Here is an 18,156-nt window from a genome sequence, read left to right on the forward strand (position 1 = left end):
GTATCTGCTGATTTACTGGTCAGGTAATTCCAGGTGTGCACTGGAATAGTCTAGTCCTTTTTTATTGAATTACTGTATTTTCCTACCTTTTTGTAGTGTCATGTAATTTCATCAGAATGCCTCCCATACTCTTAAACTGTGTTCTAGTCACTTGGTGTGTGTATATATAGCATGTATCTAACTTACTTAGAGAATTTGTGATTAACATAATATAGTTTTAAATGCCTTCTGATGATAACAGGAGAAATGACCCCATGTACTGTTATATGACACTGTAATGTTCTCCCTTTTCTTATTTTCCAGCTGTATGGGGAAACTTTGTCAATATGAGGTAATGTATATCATTTTTTTTATTGAATATCCTTATCTGAAATAAAATTAATTTACCTTTCCCATCAATGTGTATCACTGTATATCAAGTAGGGAGAAAACAGAACAGCAGCTCACACTGTTGTTTGGCTAAGCAGCTGATACCATTTTTTAAATTCAAGGTGTTCAATCTCAAAAATGGCTATATGTTCTTTACATAAATTAATCTTCTGATTTTAGATTTTTCAGGCAAGTTGGTTGGCATAGCTGGGCACATAGGCTTGGATTCTGCTTTTCCTCAGCACAGGTCTGACCATATGTCTGTGACAATACAGGCTTAAACATTGAAGACCGGCAGATCCTCCACTGCTTGCCATAATTATGTTTCTGTACCTAGAATTAGAAATGTGGTTTTGAGGTTTTTTTTCTCCTCCACAATTAATTGGTAGAGAATCTGATGGTTTAACTGCTGAAAAGCAAAAAAATCCTGCACTGTCCACTAGAATTTTTGCCCTTAGAAATAGGAAGGCATAGCATATGCTTGCAAAACATGCAGATTTTCATGGTGTTTCTGCTTGCGTGTGAGTGTTTGTCCTCTGGGAAAATTCGCCAGGAAGACACAACTGGAAAAAGTGGAAAGAATATGGAGACAGTCTGTTCCCTACAACAAAGTCTTTGGGCATGGAGGGCAAAATATTTCACCACGTTGTTTTGCAAGTAAAGGGTCTTGGTACTCTGTTGCCATGCTTAGCAGCACATAGTAAAGAAAGTTTGAGGCAAAGTAAGAAAAATAATGAATTTTCTGTGGGCTCTGATTCACCCGGGACAGCTTATCCTGGGATCTGTTCCTGTCCCAAGCTGTCTACTTTACTCCTCTTGGAGTTTCCCACCCTTGCTGCAAAGAGTGTTCAGCTGTTAGGCAAACAGCTGCTGAGCTGCTGCAGCTTGCAGGTGGAGATATCATTTAGATTACCATGTTATCATGACCAGCAAACTATGGCAGCTTAGCAGCTGTTAAGTGAGCAGCTGAGCATTTCCAAAGGAAGGACGGGAACCTCAGAGAGAGGTTTGAGGAGGGCAGGTGGACATGGGACCCAGTGTGTTCATTCCCTGATAAGCTGTCCTTACAAATTCTATCATTAGCTGCATCTGACTTCTTATTTGAGATGTCCCTTATAGAGCTATCGAAGGGGAAAACTTTATTTCTGAAGGTCTGATGTTGGTCCTCGGCCAGTAAGATTGTCTTTGTTAGGAGGAAGAGCTCATTAAAAACCAAACTGCAGAGTGCCAGTCTGTAAGTTCCAGGATTTGTGAATAAACAATAGTAGCAACCGTTTTTGAGGGGACTTTTTAATATTCTAAGGGGTTTTCCAAATTTTCCTTGCTCATTTAGCAGAGAGGAAAGGCTATGTATTCCACAGATTGTTCGCATAGCTTTTTGTAGATTTCTGTTATTTTGGAAAACGTGAAAAATTCACAAGAATTACTTAACATTGCTTCTTTATAGTAAATTGATACTATGTTAACTGGAGGGATTTTATTTGCCACTGGTACAATAAATTACAATTTGTTTTGAAAAGATGGTTCAGGGTCTGTGTGTCTTAGTGTAGGAATTTACCGCATTCTTTACTGATATGACAAAACAAATCTGGTCAATAAGATTTTTGCCTCAGTAATAGACTGAACTGACTTTTTAGTAAGAGAGTTTTACAGAGGGATATGAAGGGAATTGCTCTAACTTTAACAGTGTGGCATATATATATCTGCTTAACAAAGGATCTTCTGTTTCCCTAGGTGTAATGACTTCAGGTCTCAAGTAAAGGAGCTCTGTTTTATTTGAAAGAACTCCATTTTATGTTGGATACCCATGAATCCTCTAGTATGCAAAAACTTACTACTGTAAGATAAATAATTCCCCTTTCAGAAGGTTTAATTGAAAAAAAGAATTATGCAAACTTAAGGAAAATTGCATAGACTGGATGCAAGAGGTAAAATTTAAAAATACATATTCTACACTTGGAGAAGTTTACTCAAAGAATAAATGCAACTAATTGAGATACTTTACACAATTAGATGCTAAATAAGACCACACAGATTTGTACAAGACACTAACTTAGACAGTACTCTGTTTTCACAAGTTACCTTGACGTCCTTCACCCTTGGCTTCATTTCAAATGAGGAACACTTGTGTGAGAAGTCAGTATTGCCCATCAGATGGTCACTTAAGTTTTAGTATAGGGTTTTTTTTTTTTCCCCTTGTGTTTGGAAAAGTTCAAAGTCAAAGCTAGATACATTTGCCCTCTTTTGATTGATATTAGTTACAGTTGTGGCTTTAAGGGAAAACATTTTGCTAGTGTACTTGTAGCATACAGTAAACAGAGACCCTCAAAGAAACACCTTAGGAATTTGCATAGTAAAGCTACACTCACAAACAGTTCTGCTGACCCTACCTTAGTGCAATTATTAGATACTTTTCTACAATGAAATTAATTTTCTCTGTAAAATGAATGTTATTTTCATTGTTATTACTCTTTCCTGTGGGCTTGGTTCAGTTTCTGCCAAACTTCATGACAATGGGAATTGGACCATCCGCTTTCATTTGCTCTGAGTATGTCTTTGAAATAATACTAACTTGGGATGTTTTGAAGATACTGTTTTAACCGGAGAAGCATGATGCAGGTGCAGTGGAGCAACTATCGCTTAGGTATGGATTATGTTCTTTCTTTTCTTGCCAACAGGTCTCTTCAAGAAAATGGGGATCAGAAGGTGGAAAGTAAAATAGAAGAGGTTGGTTTGTTAACAGTTGTAGTCTGTTTTGTTTTGAGGACTCTGTTTCACTCATTTCTTATTGAAAGGGTATATTTAGTTCTATCTCATTACTCTCCATACCACTGAAACCATTCAAAGCATTGGATTTGTGTCTGTATGTAAGTTTTTGAATTGTTCTTCGCTATAGAGGAGTTTGACATAGATCTGTGATTCTTATCTTTTTATTTTTTTTCTTCTAAACCTTTCTTGAAAGTAATAGCTCTACTGTCTCATTTGCTGCAGAGACTGTGGTACAATCTTCCTGAGAAATGTTTTTTTTTGTTGCTGAATGAAGGATATACACAAATTCTTTCCTCTGTCACCCTTACAAAATGTTAAGTATATATAAGTTTCATTAGAAATTTGAAACCTCCCAAAAATGCTGGTAAACATTGCAACAATCGTTCTGAAAATCCCAGTTGTTTAAGAGTGGTCAAATGCTTGAAATTCAATGGCTAGATCACAGTTACTGTAAGGCCTGGGAAGTTGAGCATTTCTGGATCTTGTTTTTAAAGCTTTAGTCGTACAGTATCTTCAACCATCAGAATAAGTGTAAGTGTTTCAAGAACTATTTGCTGCTCCACAGAGCTAGGTATCACCATCCCTGGAGGTGTTCAAAAAGCGAGTAGACAGGGTACTTCAGGACATGGTTTAGTGGGCATGGTTGATGGCTGGACTCGATGATCTTGAAGGTCTTTTCCAACCTAAATGATTCTATGATTCTATATTTAATGAATATAAATGACAATACTCTATTACTCTTAACGTGGATATGCAGCTTGTTTCAGTTCATGAAGTTCCTGAATTGTCAAGCTCTAACCAGCAGTATTTGTATAAAATAAATTAATGGTGGTTGGTGATGTGTTGCTATGTAATACCATTTCAAGTGATAACCCTCTGATAGCTTTCAACTTATGTATGGCCCTAGATGGTAAATTTTGTGTCAAGGTTTTAGTAAACTTAAAAACAAGAGTTCAGGCACTTGTTGAAATTTGGCAGGACTGTTAGAAATTTGGGTCCTGTGATAAAGAACCTGAAACTGATGCTGACTTCAGTGATTCTCTCTTTCAAAGCAGTGAAAATGCAAACAGTAGTTGTGGTAGGTGAACTATATTTTCTAACAAATTTCCTTTTATAATTTTTTTTAAAGCCTAGATATACCCTCAAATCATGATGGAAAATGTATCTTAGATTCTTAAACATGATTCTTTAAATTCGTATACCATGTTCTGAGAGAATTACAGCCTTTGCACTGGAGCTAATGCCTCTGTTTCTGTGTCTGTGTACTCTTTAAGTATGTGTATCTGCTGTCCATCTAAATAGTTGAGGTTTTACCGACTGTCCTGTTGTGCTGTTCTCAATATAGATTGCCTTTGACAACCTCAGACAAGTCACTTGTGACTTCACTTTGCCTAAAAGGAATCACAACATTGGATATTCTTATCAACAAGGCTGTGGCACTCACAGCCTTGAGGTGTGTTGTTTTCAGTGGTTAGCTAAGGGATTTCACGCTGTATTAGGTGATTTGATTTTTGGTGAAAAAGGTTCAAGGATTTTCTGACATAAAGGATGCTTTAAGATACAAGTTGCTTAGAGTGTCTTCAGTGAACCTGTTCATAGGAGACTGTTCGCCATGATTTTTGCTCTAAAGTAACTTCCTATATGCGTGTTTTGTAAGGTGAATCTTGTTCTATTCTTCAAAGATTAAGTATTATTCCTCTTTTTTTAGGCTGTTGCACCTCTAAGGGAGAAGATCAAAGATCTAGAAAAAAGGTATGTCTCTTGCTAAATTTGGGAAGCAGTTAAAAAGTACAGTGTCTGTTCTGTAGCAGTCGATTCTGTAGTTGTAGGCTTGAGATAAATGTTTTGTATATACCCTCAGTACCTTTGGACTTTTATCATATCTAAGTGAGGATGGGGCCTTGAATGCTGGAAGACATTAATGCTTAAGGTATTCAGGTTGATTAATCCCACTAAAGTAAACTGGGAGTGCTGGATTTTTGTAAAGTTCACATCCTGTGGAGGAATTTGCTGTTTTGAGTCCAGCTGGTGAACGGATTGCCATGGTTTAGTAAGTCTAACCCAGGTGTGTGCTAAAACATACTGGTTTCAACTTCAAGAGACTGAAAATATGTTTTACCTCACATTTCCCACACTTGTGATCAGTTACCATGGTTCAGCTCATGTACAGTGATTTGCTTATGAATCTTAGTCTGTGCATGTGCTTTGGATGAGACTGACTGACTCACCCCTCTCAGGATTTGTAAGGGAATGTGTTATCTTGGATTAAACTGGATGATACAATTGAGGAAAAACAAGCTTTTTGATGAGCTGCAGGTATTTAATATGTGCTGCAGTTCCGCAAGCACCTTAAATTGGCATAGTTGTTAAAAAAGAAAAATAAAATCCAAGCCTGATCCATTTCTCCCTGGCTGCTTGTGTCTACCCTGCAACATCGTTTCCTCATTTTTATGCCAGCAGCACGACTCGAGTGCTGATAGTAAGCTGGATGGAGAAACTTGGCATTTCAGTCTCTCTTTGCAAATAACTCCCTTGCTCCCCAGCCTGGTTGCCTTTCCTCCAGATCAGTTCTCCCATCTGAGCGTCCTCCTGGGCACATACTTGTCATCACAAAATAAGGTCTGGAATAGGGGTGAGAATTGTCAGCTCTGACAAGGACACTGCTGCTGTTGACAGTGATACTGGCTCACAGGTGGCCCTGTTGATGTCTGAAGCAAACAGCTAGCTGAGAATGCTGCGTTACAAAGGGCCAAGTCTGGACTTATCCAAGCAGTACCAGTAAGCCTGGATGGTTACATCTGGCATACTGGCGGTTGTGTGCTGTTCCTCTGCAGAGGGGAGCAGAATCCCAGTACTCTTGGCCAGAGGTATGCTCGACGCCTGCAGTGTTTTGGTGTTTTGAGTTTTGTCTTGCCAGTGAGCAGTTGCCCTTCCTCCTCCCACCACTCCTGTGCTGTCTTTTAAAAAAAAAAAAAAAAAAAAAAAAAGAGAGAGAGAGAGAAAGGAAAAAAAGTTGTCAGTTGTTTTTTACAATTGATTGATAGATTCAGTGACCTGCCACATGCAATTTATTCCATCGAGAATACTGATCTGATTGCTCATCTCTTAATACAAGTGTGAACTTCATGGATCAAACTAGGCGATGTATTGGCAACATGAAACAAATTGCAGACTGGGTCACCTGTGGTAGTTGCATGGGATACTACCATACCAATTACAACAGTGAAATTATACAGTAAAGATTTTATGTTCAGATGAAATTTTTTATGTCCTGCCTCAGTTCAGTTGACTTATTTAATCTTTATTGATAGCCCAAATATCTTCAGCTTCTGTTGTTGGCAATTCAGGTATTTCCTTCTGCCATTCACAGAGGACCTTTGTGGGCAGGTACCCTGACTGGCTCTTTTTTTTATAGTTGTTATATTTTTCCAAATGAGCAATGAGTTGTTGGGTGGAACCATTAAGTCAAAACTTCTCCCAGGAGCTATCTAAATGCTCTTTTCATTATGAGTAGTGTTTACAGTGTATTGATGAGTCTTGTTTCAATTGTCTAGCAATGAGGAAAAAAAATGAAAGTATTTTTTTCACCTCTGTATGAGCTGATCTGGGAATTACACTTTCACAAAATGTGGGATTATGGGCTCTTATAGCCCATACAAAAAGTATGGACTCTTATTGTTATTGGGTTTTTCAAATAGTGTAGCCATTTACCTCTGCTGGTTCAATGGCATAGGGATTGTTGCAATTAATAATTTTTGAATTCTATATTTATCTAAAGTGACAGTAAATAACTACTCACTGTCAGATGCCTGCAGGCTGATCCTGCTTGCAAAGCTTACTCTCTAGTGTCAATGGGGTTTTTTTGTCTCTGATAAAAGCTGATAAAACCTGAAAGCAAGCCATCATCATGCTTTTGGGAAGCAGGAAGGACAAGAATTCCTTAATGCTAGTCTCATGACAAGAGATTGTTTAACTGAAGCTAAAGCTGGAAAGTTTTTACTAATAATTTGCACAGCAAAAGAATTGCTGTGTAGTCATCAAAGCAAGCATTAGGTCAAGATAAACTCAATGATGTTGCCAAAAGATGAACATCCAGCTGGATCAGTTCTAGACTCCTGCCCACTGCCTCTCAGCTAGTACTGGTGTAATGGAAGGTGCAAAAATGGTTGGGAGGTCCCTTTGGCAGCAGTATGACTTCATGCTGGATTAATGTGACTTTAAAGTAGTGGTCCTAAAAATTGAGGAGACTGACTTTTACTTTGCATCAAGTTATTTGGCGCTTAACTTCTTTTTAAACTCCATAAACCTCTTGTTATTGGTGGATTTGCCTTTCTGTTACAGGAAGGCTGTGTTTTACATGTCTGCATTATACTTATGCACTGCTGTTTCTCATTGCTTCAGCTTAAATCAAAGAAATAGGGTTGCTGTTACAGTTAAGTGTAGGTAGCTTCTTATTTCAGTCTTGCTGTATGGGTAACGTTAGAAGATTCCACTGCCGTATTTCCCCTATCCAGGAACCTGAAAATGTCTTTCACTCTGAGATGAAAAGTTAACACAAGTACAGAAGCATCTGTGCTTTGCCTCTGAAGGATTCCTGTTGAGCCAGTACTGCAGGTTAGAAGCAGAGGAGGTGCTCCAAGATCAGAGGTGTGGGGTCAGTTCAGTCAGAGTATATTTGTGAGTAGATGAAAATGTAATCTCAGTGTGAACTCTTGGCATACGTGCCTCCTGCATGCTACATCAGATTGCGTCATTAGCATGTGGACTTGCTGGAGGAGAAGAGTAACTGTAGTTTGATTTCTGTCCAGTGTCACACTGATAGTTAAGAAGAAGCTGAGCTGTTGAAATGTTGCCAAGACTACAATGCTAATTACTGAAATAACTAAATAAAATTCACACCTTCCTTCAGAGTTTGTTGCTGTATGCAGAATGCATACCAGTGGGGGGAGAAAGAAGTGATATAATACCATGTCCATGAAATCATCTAAGGTTCTGAGCATCAAGAGCTTGAGAGAGCACCTAAGATTCGTATGTCACATAATTCTATTTTAGGATGCTTTCTTTTTGATGTAGTTCCTGTAAAGAAGAAGGAGCAAAAAATTTAAAGTGAAAGTAGTTTGAAGACCATCAAAACAATGGCAGTCTAGCTATTTCTGAGAAGAAAATTAAGATTAGCTGTCATACTGAATAAGCTCTCTGGTAAAAATTGTTGAAGTACCTTAAAAAGAGTTTCTTTGACGTTCTGATTGTAAACTTTACATTGATTATTGTGAAACTTTAAGGAGAATTAAAACTTTATATTGTAAACTCACAATGAAACTTTAAGAAGTGTTTGAAGTCAGTGCGGTAAATCGCCACAGCTTCTTTCTTTTCCAGAACTTTTAAGAAGGTTTTTTTCTTTTTAAAACTTAAAAAAAAAAACAACAAAACAACCTCCAATTGCTGCTCAGGGTTTATTTTTTTTTATTCTCTTGTGATGTCATGTCTGGCACCAGTTCTGCTCTCAAAAGATAGAAGTCAAGTGATTCATTCTAGAAAATCAGTTAAGCAGAAATTTTAAAAGCTCTTTCCACGGATCAATTTTGATATTTCTCACAGTGCTTTTATAAAGCATATGCATTTTCTCATGTTGGCCCGGGTCTTTCTTTAGAAAAAAGGACTAAATATACCTTTAGCAGAACTTTAAGAATGGGAGGTTGTTAGAGTAGTTTTTCGTATTTCAGAGACACATATGTGAATGAAGAAGCAAGGCTGAAACTTATGTAGTTTCTCTTCTTTGTTTTGAAATGTTCTGTAGTTTCACCCAGAAATATCCACCGGTGAAATTTTTATCAGAAAAGGATCGTAAAAGAATCCTGGTAAGTTGGTATTTAACTCAGGGGTTGTTTTTGGGAAATATAAAAAAATTCTATGGAATGTATTCAGTCTTGTAGGATTAGAGACATGAGCATGAATAAAGTAAATTTACCTTGGATGTTGTATGTGCTGCACAGGATTTAGAGTAGTGCTTCACTTACTCTGTGTTGATGCTCTCAAACTTAGCATATGGATAATAGTTCTGGGCTCTGATTTGGAGGTTCAACTTGCCAGTTAACCTACCATTCTCTGCTTGTAACATCTCAGGAGTGCGTTGCCAAAGGGTCTTTGTGTATGCTTCCAGATGGCTTAAACTTGCAGAGACTGGGAAACTTTTTAGGCACATCTTGATGGAAAGCTTGTGTGACCAAATTGGACAAAATCTAGTCGTAAGGCTAGAAAAGCAGCTGCTCTGCAGCACTGTTAAGAAGGACCAGTTAATTAGACTGAGGGAACGTTCATCTCTTATCTTCTCTGTTGTTTCTGGTATTTTGAAGCATCATAGGCGTTTTAGGGTGGAAGAGGAGGGCAGGTAGTCAGGACAAGTAGTTGTCCAAGGCATTCTGAAACTCAGCGAATTGTGCTGCAACATCAGCTTTCCAGTTTTGTCTACAAACAGTTTTGAAGTTAGCTGTGTCCTAAATTTTTCCTTGTTTCTGTCTGCCCTGGGAGGGGAAAAATTGTCCCCACATTTTGAAGAGGCAGAGACAGTATAGCTACTAGAGATGGATAAATACGGAGCATGAACTTCTGCCTCTGTAGTAGAGAGCAAAGCCTGAGAGAAATCCCTGCTAAAGTGCCTAACTTATCTGGTGTTCTCTTTTGCTTCAAAATTTTGAAGAAAAGCACTGAAAATACGCAAATTAAAACAAATTTTGTTTTTACTGCGTTATTAGACAATAGTCTTCATTGCTATTGCAAAACTTCATAAAGAATAAGTGTTATCAAATTAGTTTAGTTCTGCAATGTTATTCTGTCATTTTTATGACAGTCTGAAGGAGATAGACCTGCAGGCTCCCTGTTCCCTTGTTAAATATGGAAGACAAGGTTACAGCCTTGGTGCACAAGGGAAGAGCAACTGACGTCATCTACCTGGACTTGTGCAAAGCGTTTGACACTGTCCCATGTGACATCCTTGTCTCTAAATTGGAGAGGCATGGATTTGATGGATGGACCACTCGGTGGATAAGGAATTGGCTGGATGGTCACACTCAGAGTTGCGGTCAATGGCTCGATGTCCAAGTGGAGACCAGTGACGAGTGGCATTCCTCAGGGATCAGTATTGGGACCTGTGCTGTTCAACATCTTTGTCGGTGACATGGACAGTGGGATTGAGTGCACCCTCAGCCAGTTTGCCGATGATGCCAAGCTGTGTGGTGCATTCAACATGCTGGAGGGAATGGATGCCATCCCCAGGGACCTTGACAGGCTTGAGAGGTGAGCCTGTGTGAACCTCATGAAGTTCAACATGGCCAAGTGCAAGGTCCTGCACACGGGTCAGGGCAATCCCAAGCACAAATGCAGGCTGGGTGGTGAGTGGATTGAGAGCAGCCCTGAGGAGAAGGACTTGGGAGTGTTGACGAGAAGCTCAACATGACCCAGCAATGTGTGTTTGCAGCCCAGAAGGCCAACTGTATCCTGGGCCACATCAAAAAAAGTGTAACCAGCAGGTTGAGGGAGGTGATTCTGCCCCTCTACTCTGCTCTCATGAGACCCCACCTGCAGTACTGTGTTCAGCTCTGGGGCCCCCAACATAAGAAGGACATGGACCTGTTGGAGCGAGTCCAGAGGAGGGCCACGAAGAGGCCTGGAACATCTCTCCTATGAAGACAGTCTGAGCGAGTTGGGGTTGTTCAGCCTGGAGAAGAGAAGGCTCCAGGCAGACCTTAGAGCAGCCTGCCAGTACCTAAAGGGGGCCTGCAAGAAAGCTGGAGAGGGACGTTTTACAAGGGCATGTAGTGATAGGACAAGGAGTAATGGCTTTAAACTGAAAGAGGGTAGATTTAGATTAGATATTAGGAAGAAGCTCTTCCCTGTGAGGGTGGTGAGGCACTGGCACAGGTTGCCCAGAGAGGCTGTGGATGCCCCCTCCCTGGAGGTGTTCAAGGCCAGGTTGGATGGGGCTTGGAACAACCTGGTCTGGTGGAAGGTGTCCCTGCCCGTGGCAGGAGGGTTGGAACTCGATGTTCTTTAAGGTCCATTCCAACCCAAACCATTCTATGATATGCTGAGGAAAATAGCAGAGAGAGTCTTAATCCTGAAAATTCCTAAATTGTGTGCTCACGTGTGCAAGGGTAATAAAGTTACCTTAATGTCATGTTTTCTGTGTAAGAGAGAAGGTGCTTTCAAGAAAAGTATCAGTGCAAGCTATTAATAGCTTATAGAGCTCTTAATATTAACTTTTAGATTTTGGCACTGAAAGGTACTGGATATTTTGTTGAAATCTGTTGCTTCAACAGAGGTGGCAAGTAGTTGGAATAGCAGTGTTTTCTGCTGACCTGGAGGTGAACGGTTTTTTGGTGTCTAGATATTTTGTAGAGTTTAAATTAGTAAAGAGAAAGCTGGCCAAAAGGATGAGCGAGTTGTTCAGTCATTTCTTCTCTGTCGGGGACTAGTTCAGTGCGAACTTGGATGGGCATTCCCAGGTGGGCAGTTTCATTCTGTTACAGTGTTGCTGTCATAATCCTACAGGAAGTAATAATCCATGTTCTTTTGAGTAGCTGAAATCAGTGCATAAAGGACGCGTGTAGACCTTGCGTGACACTTGGAAATTTCTCAAGAATTGGCTAGCCAAGCGAACTTCTGTAGATGATTTGCTTCATATTTTGTTGATGCTGCATCTTTTCCTAGAATCCACTCTAAATTCTGGGTTGTTTTTTTTTTTTTCCCTCTGAATGCACTCTGCAGCTGCAACCTGGAGATACCCACAGCACTGATCTTACCAGACAACAGTTCTAGCAGTTATTTTTTATTATACTGCATCTGTATTTGGAGATGATTGCTAGTAGGGGTGGTATTTCAGCTGAGACTAGATACTCGGGCACTTTTGTTCAAAAGAGCTCAGGTCTTCGTCCTGTCATGCATGATTTATCTATTTCCTCTGTTCCCTGAAGTGACTAGGCCACAGGCTTTCATATGCAAGAGAAGGAATTCTGTTAATATTATGGAAGATAGTGTTGACATTGGTTCAATCTGTTGTGTGGATTTTTTCTGAATTGAATATGGTAGACCAATAAAAGCATAAAATAAAAAATTAATATAATTTCCATATGGGACATCAGATGTTTTGAATCTGACTGCAGACAGCAGAAATGAACCTGTGTAACAAATACACAAACTTTAAGTGCCTCTAGTGGAGGAAATGATCAGTGATATTTGTGCCTTTTAGAAGATGCTGAAATTACCAAGCATATTGGCACTACTGAGTAATTAAATATTTTTATTAATGATGTCTTATTAAAGAATGCCTCTTTATACCCAGGTGCTGGTGCTTCAATTCTGATATGGAAACGATTCAGATACAGTACATGATTTTGTAGATTAGTATGTCATTGTGATTTGCAGGAAGTCATATTTAGAAATGAAATATATTGACCTTGCTTTTATGAGTGATTACAGGAAGGTTATACAGAGAGCTTCAGTGATAAACCATCTTTTTCTTTTTTAATGTAGTCTCAAGTAATGATACAAAAAATAATTTACGCAGTTGTTTACTTTTCCAGGGGAAATTCAGCTCCTTTTCCAAGTAGTTCTTTATCTAGTACCTATGGAAGTGATATATTAATAAAGCTAATGTAGATTTGTCATGAAAACTACTTACAGATTTAAAGTAATTGGAAACTTCTTTCCAGACAAAATTGGTTTGTGCTTTTTTTTTTTTGTCTTTTTTTGCTTGCATATAGCATAGAAGAGTGCTGTAAGCAGTACTTGGCTTCATTGTGTTTTTTTCCAAAAGACGGGGAAGGAGACAACACTTTCTTTTACTGCACCAAAGACATACTGCGAGCATCAAGTTTGTCTTCTCTGGAATCCTGGAAACAGAAGTAGCAGCAGGGGGATTTTCTTGGGCCTCAGTTGAAGGAATAGGTTCAGGTCATCTACAGAAAACTTTTGTCCTGGTCGCCACAAAAAGGCAAAACCCTTGGAACGTTCAGCAAGGCTGCAGCTCGCTTCCAAGTCAGGATAAGCTTATGGCAGTAGGTTTTCCATGCATATTATTTTTCCCTTGGTAAGTGGTGGCACCTGGCAGAGGGCTGTTCTCCCTCAGTTACTACTACTCTTCTTTCCTTGTTCACAGCATTCTGCCAGAAACCTGTTCTTCACTCCGGTCTGTTCTGGGGTAGTGGGAGCCTTAAGATAATTTCTTTCTTTCAAATATGGTTTCTCCTAAATCCTCTTTCTCCTTCAGGTTTGTCAAGGAACTGAATCGCATATTGAGTCTGCTGCAAGGAAGCCCTGACAAACCCAGAAGAATACTAAACAGACCAACTAAATGATTCTTTTGTTAACTGGTACTTACAATGTCTTTGACACACTGGTGGCCCTGAATTTTTAATAAGAAAAACAAATGTGAGAACAGAAGAAGTGGACATTCAAGTTTTTACAGAAGAAAATAGATGTAGTTATCTTTTTTTCCTTTTCAGTTGTTGATAGCTTTCTCTTTGCCTGTGTGTCTTTCCTAGTTTAAGAAAAAAAAAAAAAAAAAAAGAAAACTTCCACTAATCTGGCTTTTTTCAATAGTGGATGGTGGGGGTGTGGACAGGATAAATGTTTAGGCTTTGATTAGCCCAAAGTGAAAGAACTCCAGGCATCTACATCCTTCTCCACACAGCACTTTGTCATTGTAGCACACCATCCATTCATTAGATTCCTGCTTGACAATTGCACCATGTCCTTTTGTTGTTTGGTTAGTTGTCACTGCAGCTGAAGATTGGAGATCAACAGCTGAATCACTTTCAAAATGTGAATTTGATCATGCAGTCATATAATATAGCTGATGCCACATGGGACTTCTACAAGTCCCTTCATTCTTTGACAGTGGTGATTGTCATGTCTTTGGTGTTCTTGAAAACAGCTTATGAAGTGCAGAGAAAATAATGGCTTCTGTAGATATGTCTGGATGTGTCACAACTTGCAGTTCTACTACTTACTGTGTTGACTGCTTCAATACCGAGTTAGTGATTTTTTTTTTGTTTGTTTGTTTGCTTCCTGTTAAAGACTGAGGTCCAGAAAGGGAAAAAATAACAAACTTCCTTGCTTCTTCTACATCTGCAATGGAACAAGAGTACAAGGTTTTAAATATTTTATTTCTGCTTATTTCTTTGCAGTAAAACGTCATAAAGTTCCAAGACGGGCCAATGCTGGATGTCAGAGCTAGTGGTGTAGAATAGAGCATTTTCAGTTGGAAGGGACCTGCAACAATCATCTAGTCCAACTGCCTGACCACTTCAGGCCAGAATGATGTGGGCTATGGATGCATTAAAACACAAAAGGAATAATTTTGGCTTTAGCAGATATTTCAAATGAGAGGTCTTCAAAGACTTTCTCTCATCTAAGAATACCCTTCCTTCCTTCCTTCTCTGAAGGGTGAAAGAATTTGTAGTACTTGCTTAGAACACCCAACATGTCTTCTGTTTAAGCCAGACAAAAGCTGGATTTGACATGTCTGATACTATAAATCTTACATGAGAATAACCTGGCAATCTGTCATCTTTTTTCTGAGAAATGGGAATTGCAGAGAATTCTCCTCTTACCTTTTTGGATCTTTTTAGGCCTTGCTGTTGCATAAAAGGGCACAATCCAATTTGAAGGAAAAAAGGAAAATAATCTAATCTGAAAAAGAAATTTTGTTGATGTGAATGGTTAGCTGAACTCCTAGCCTGACAGTGATGAAACCTGTCAATCATGTCTCTTGAAATTTTAAATGCTGTAAATATTGGAAAAAAAAAAAAATTAAGCATGGAAATGGAGTTGTTTCCCCTGGAGTAAGCAAAGATCTGAAAGCTACTGTTCTTCTGTCTTCATGTTTGTAGACTTTGTCTGGTGTTTCTGTAAAAAGAAAAAGAAATTTATACCAACTGTCCTAACGCAGATAACTGGAGGAGCAGGGTTTGTGGGTTCTCATCTTACTGACAAACTAATGATGGATGGCCATGAGGTTACAGTTGTGGACAACTTCTTTACGGGCAGGAAAAGAAATGTGGAGCACTGGATTGGTCATGAGAACTTCGAACTGATAAATCACGATGTCGTTGAGCCCCTCTACATTGAAGGTGAGTAATCTCTGCTTTGGTATCTGCACTTCGTTGTGCTTTACCCTCATAAGTATGTATGTCTGTTAAGAAATGGAATTTATGCACTGACTTCCAGATTGATCTAATACCTTTATGCTTTGCTTATTATTAGCCTATTTTCTGTGACCAGTGTGGAGTGAGAGGTTCAGAATGCTTTTGTCTTTGAAATCAGCTCTTCTTTTCTGAGGGGACGGAAGGAAGGAAATCTTAAAAACTTCCTAATGTGACTGATTTTGTGAGAAGGCAAGATGGCAATGGGTCAGTCTGTCTGTCCCAGCCATTGTTTCACGTCCCTGTGTGCCTTCACAGGCTTATGCACAGTCTGTGGTCTATATATGTAATGAACTGAGAAGTTTAATTCAGGGTTGCAGTTACACTAGGCGACATGCATCCTACATCTATGTATGGTCAGTTGAGAGGAGACTAAGCTCTTTCAGAGGGCAAGTCAGCTCGCTTTCCTTACTTGCCTTAACTGTCTTCTGTGGAACACATTGCTCCTACTTTAGGTACAAGCATTCCACAGTCTGTAGAATAGGAAAATGGCAGCACTGAATTTCCCCAGTTTCCAACAAAACAAAACAAAAACCTGAACAAAGAAAGAAAAAAACATTCTGCTTTGAAGAAGTAGAAGTAACTCAACGTCTAAACTATCATAAAACTCAAACTGTTATGCTAAATTGTAAGACAGCGTTAACACAGCCATATTTGAGAGAGAGATGTGTTTACAGACTTCTTTGGGAGTATATAAGTATGTAGTGAATCAATGAAAACATTACTCAAATTACACTGCAGTTCTGGTGGGTGTGCTCCATCCCTTTAAAACTTTGTAGCAATGTAGTAGTTTAAAAAAAAAAAAAAAAGAAAGAAAAGAATGAATCTGAGGTATTTTTTGTTCTTGCTAAATTCTATTGGATGGATTTTCACAGGGAAAATCTCTAGCAATTGCATCTCTTGTATTATTGCTTGTGATGAATTCCTGACAACACTACTGAAACAGTCCTGCAAATACATGCTGCTTCTCTGCTCTGACAATGCACTGGTTCAGTTACTGCCTGCTATTTTGCTTCAAACTCCTGCTTCCACTGACAAGATAATGGGACTAGGATCTTATTAATTGGCTCCAGGTGCTGGTAGCTTATACCTCACCCAGTTCAGTTTGTCAGCTTTCCTGATCTTTCCCCTGTGTTACCTTCTTTCTGACTGATTACACTTGAGACTTTCTCAGAGAATTATCATCATTGCTAATACTGTTGCCCAGTTACTAGGCACTAATGAGTGGGAATTCAGAGATCCTTCAGCTACCTCTCCCATGTTCTATGGAATTAAGACACAAATTCCCCATTTTGTACTGACAAGAAATTATAACATGTTATTCAGTGGGTAGTCTATTGAATGTCTTCTCATCCTCCGACAGCATTCATAAAAGCTGGCATGGCTTAATGTTAATTTGATATACTAGTATAGGAACATGATAAAATTTCATTTCAGTGCGGAGTTTATAGTCCAACGTGGCAGGGGGGGGAAGATGAGGAAATGAGAGGTAGTTATTGTAACCAATTAACAAGTTGGCATATGGACCAATACTTCTTTTCTTAGTCCCAGTTTCTCCTTTTTACTTGTAAATAGAAGTTGGAATGACTGTGAAGTCATGACAAAAGAAGGTTTGTATCTAAAGAATTTGTGTTTATTTGCTGTCCTGTTTAAACAAGGTCATATAAGGTTGTTTGACACTTAAATTCCAGAGAGAGTAATTAGTGCTTCATTTCTGAGAGAGACCTCATTTTTGATCTAGAAAGAACAGTGTTTGCACTTTTGATATGGAAAGTGAGTTTAGTCTCAAGATGCGTAGCTTTCATTAAATCTCTTGATGCATTTTTTTTTTTTTTTAGCTTCACAGTGATGCCTACGCACAGTCTGCCTTGTCTGAGTCATTGTCTTTGATCCATGACATGAAGTGGCACTCAGCATTTTTGGATCTTGATCTAGATTGGCCAGAGACAGTAATAAATCACCTAAATACACATTTTATTTCTTAGCCCTGTGGTAACTATAGTTAACTGTAGTGCTGAATGACTTTCTTCTCCTCCACTAGGATTTCCTTTACTTCAGCATTTGGAGGTGTCAGTAGAAAACGCTTAAGAACATAGGCTTTTTCAGCAGAATAACAAAGGCTCTGAATTTTTTAATGGAATGAAAGTAGTTTAGGAATCTTGAAAGACAGAAAGTAGTAAAAAAAGTTTGAAAAAAAAAAAAAGGAAAGAAAAGTCTGAAAAGAAAGTTTTCAAAACTTTGTATAATACTTGTATTAACCCTTTTTTCTATCATAGTGGAGTTCTGTGTTTTTAAAGTACTTGGGATTTTTAAAGATATTTTCATTTCAGCCTAACCTGTATGTTGAGGTTTAATCCACTAATAAATGGGGTTTTTTGGTGCAGGAAGACAGTTTTTTTTCCTGAAGAGCGGTGTATAAAGGAAAGAATCTCTTACTACTCTTTTCTGTATTATCAGCAAAAAAGTATAGAAATCCACTTTGCTTATTTTCTGCCTCTCATTCTCTACATTATTTAAGATTCCAAGCTCCCTAAGATGGTTACTTGAAAGCACTGTGGCTCAAGTTCCTGCAAACCGTAGTGTAAAGACACACAGGTATTAGTTGGAGAACAGATGAGAATGAATGCTTGATCTGGTGTTACTGTGATCTACCCCACTTCAGGTTAATAGATAGAATTGCATTAAAAACTACGAAATGAAATTTTAGATTAAATAAATGTAGGTCAGGTTTCATTTCCCTAATCACAAATGCACAATCTGTTCTGAATGCTTTATCGTTATATCAAAAAATGATGTAACTTAAAGATCCTCTTCCCTT

General features: G+C 38.7%; 1 protein-coding gene across 5 annotated transcripts in view; it reads left to right on the forward strand.

Moving 5' to 3' along the window:
* Positions 1 to 18,156, forward strand: part of UXS1 (UDP-glucuronate decarboxylase 1) — a 62,477-nt gene that overhangs the window by 13,781 nt on the left and 30,540 nt on the right. The window contains exons 2-6 of one of the 5 annotated variants that reach the window (XM_029998876.2): positions 304 to 331; positions 3,048 to 3,096; positions 4,847 to 4,890; positions 8,936 to 8,996; positions 15,086 to 15,266. In XM_029998876.2, coding sequence (XP_029854736.1) covers positions 304 to 331; positions 3,048 to 3,096; positions 4,847 to 4,890; positions 8,936 to 8,996; positions 15,086 to 15,266 — 363 coding nt within the window. Of the gene's footprint in view, positions 1 to 303; positions 332 to 3,047; positions 3,097 to 4,846; positions 4,891 to 8,935; positions 8,997 to 13,565; positions 14,286 to 15,026; positions 15,267 to 18,156 lie in introns of those variants that run through there. The other 4 variants (XM_029998879.2, XM_029998880.1, XM_029998881.2 and 1 more) reach the window with 4 other exon arrangements.

Source organism: Aquila chrysaetos, chromosome 23 (genome assembly GCF_900496995.4).
Source record: "Aquila chrysaetos chrysaetos chromosome 23, bAquChr1.4, whole genome shotgun sequence".
NCBI lineage: Eukaryota > Metazoa > Chordata > Aves > Accipitriformes > Accipitridae > Aquila > Aquila chrysaetos.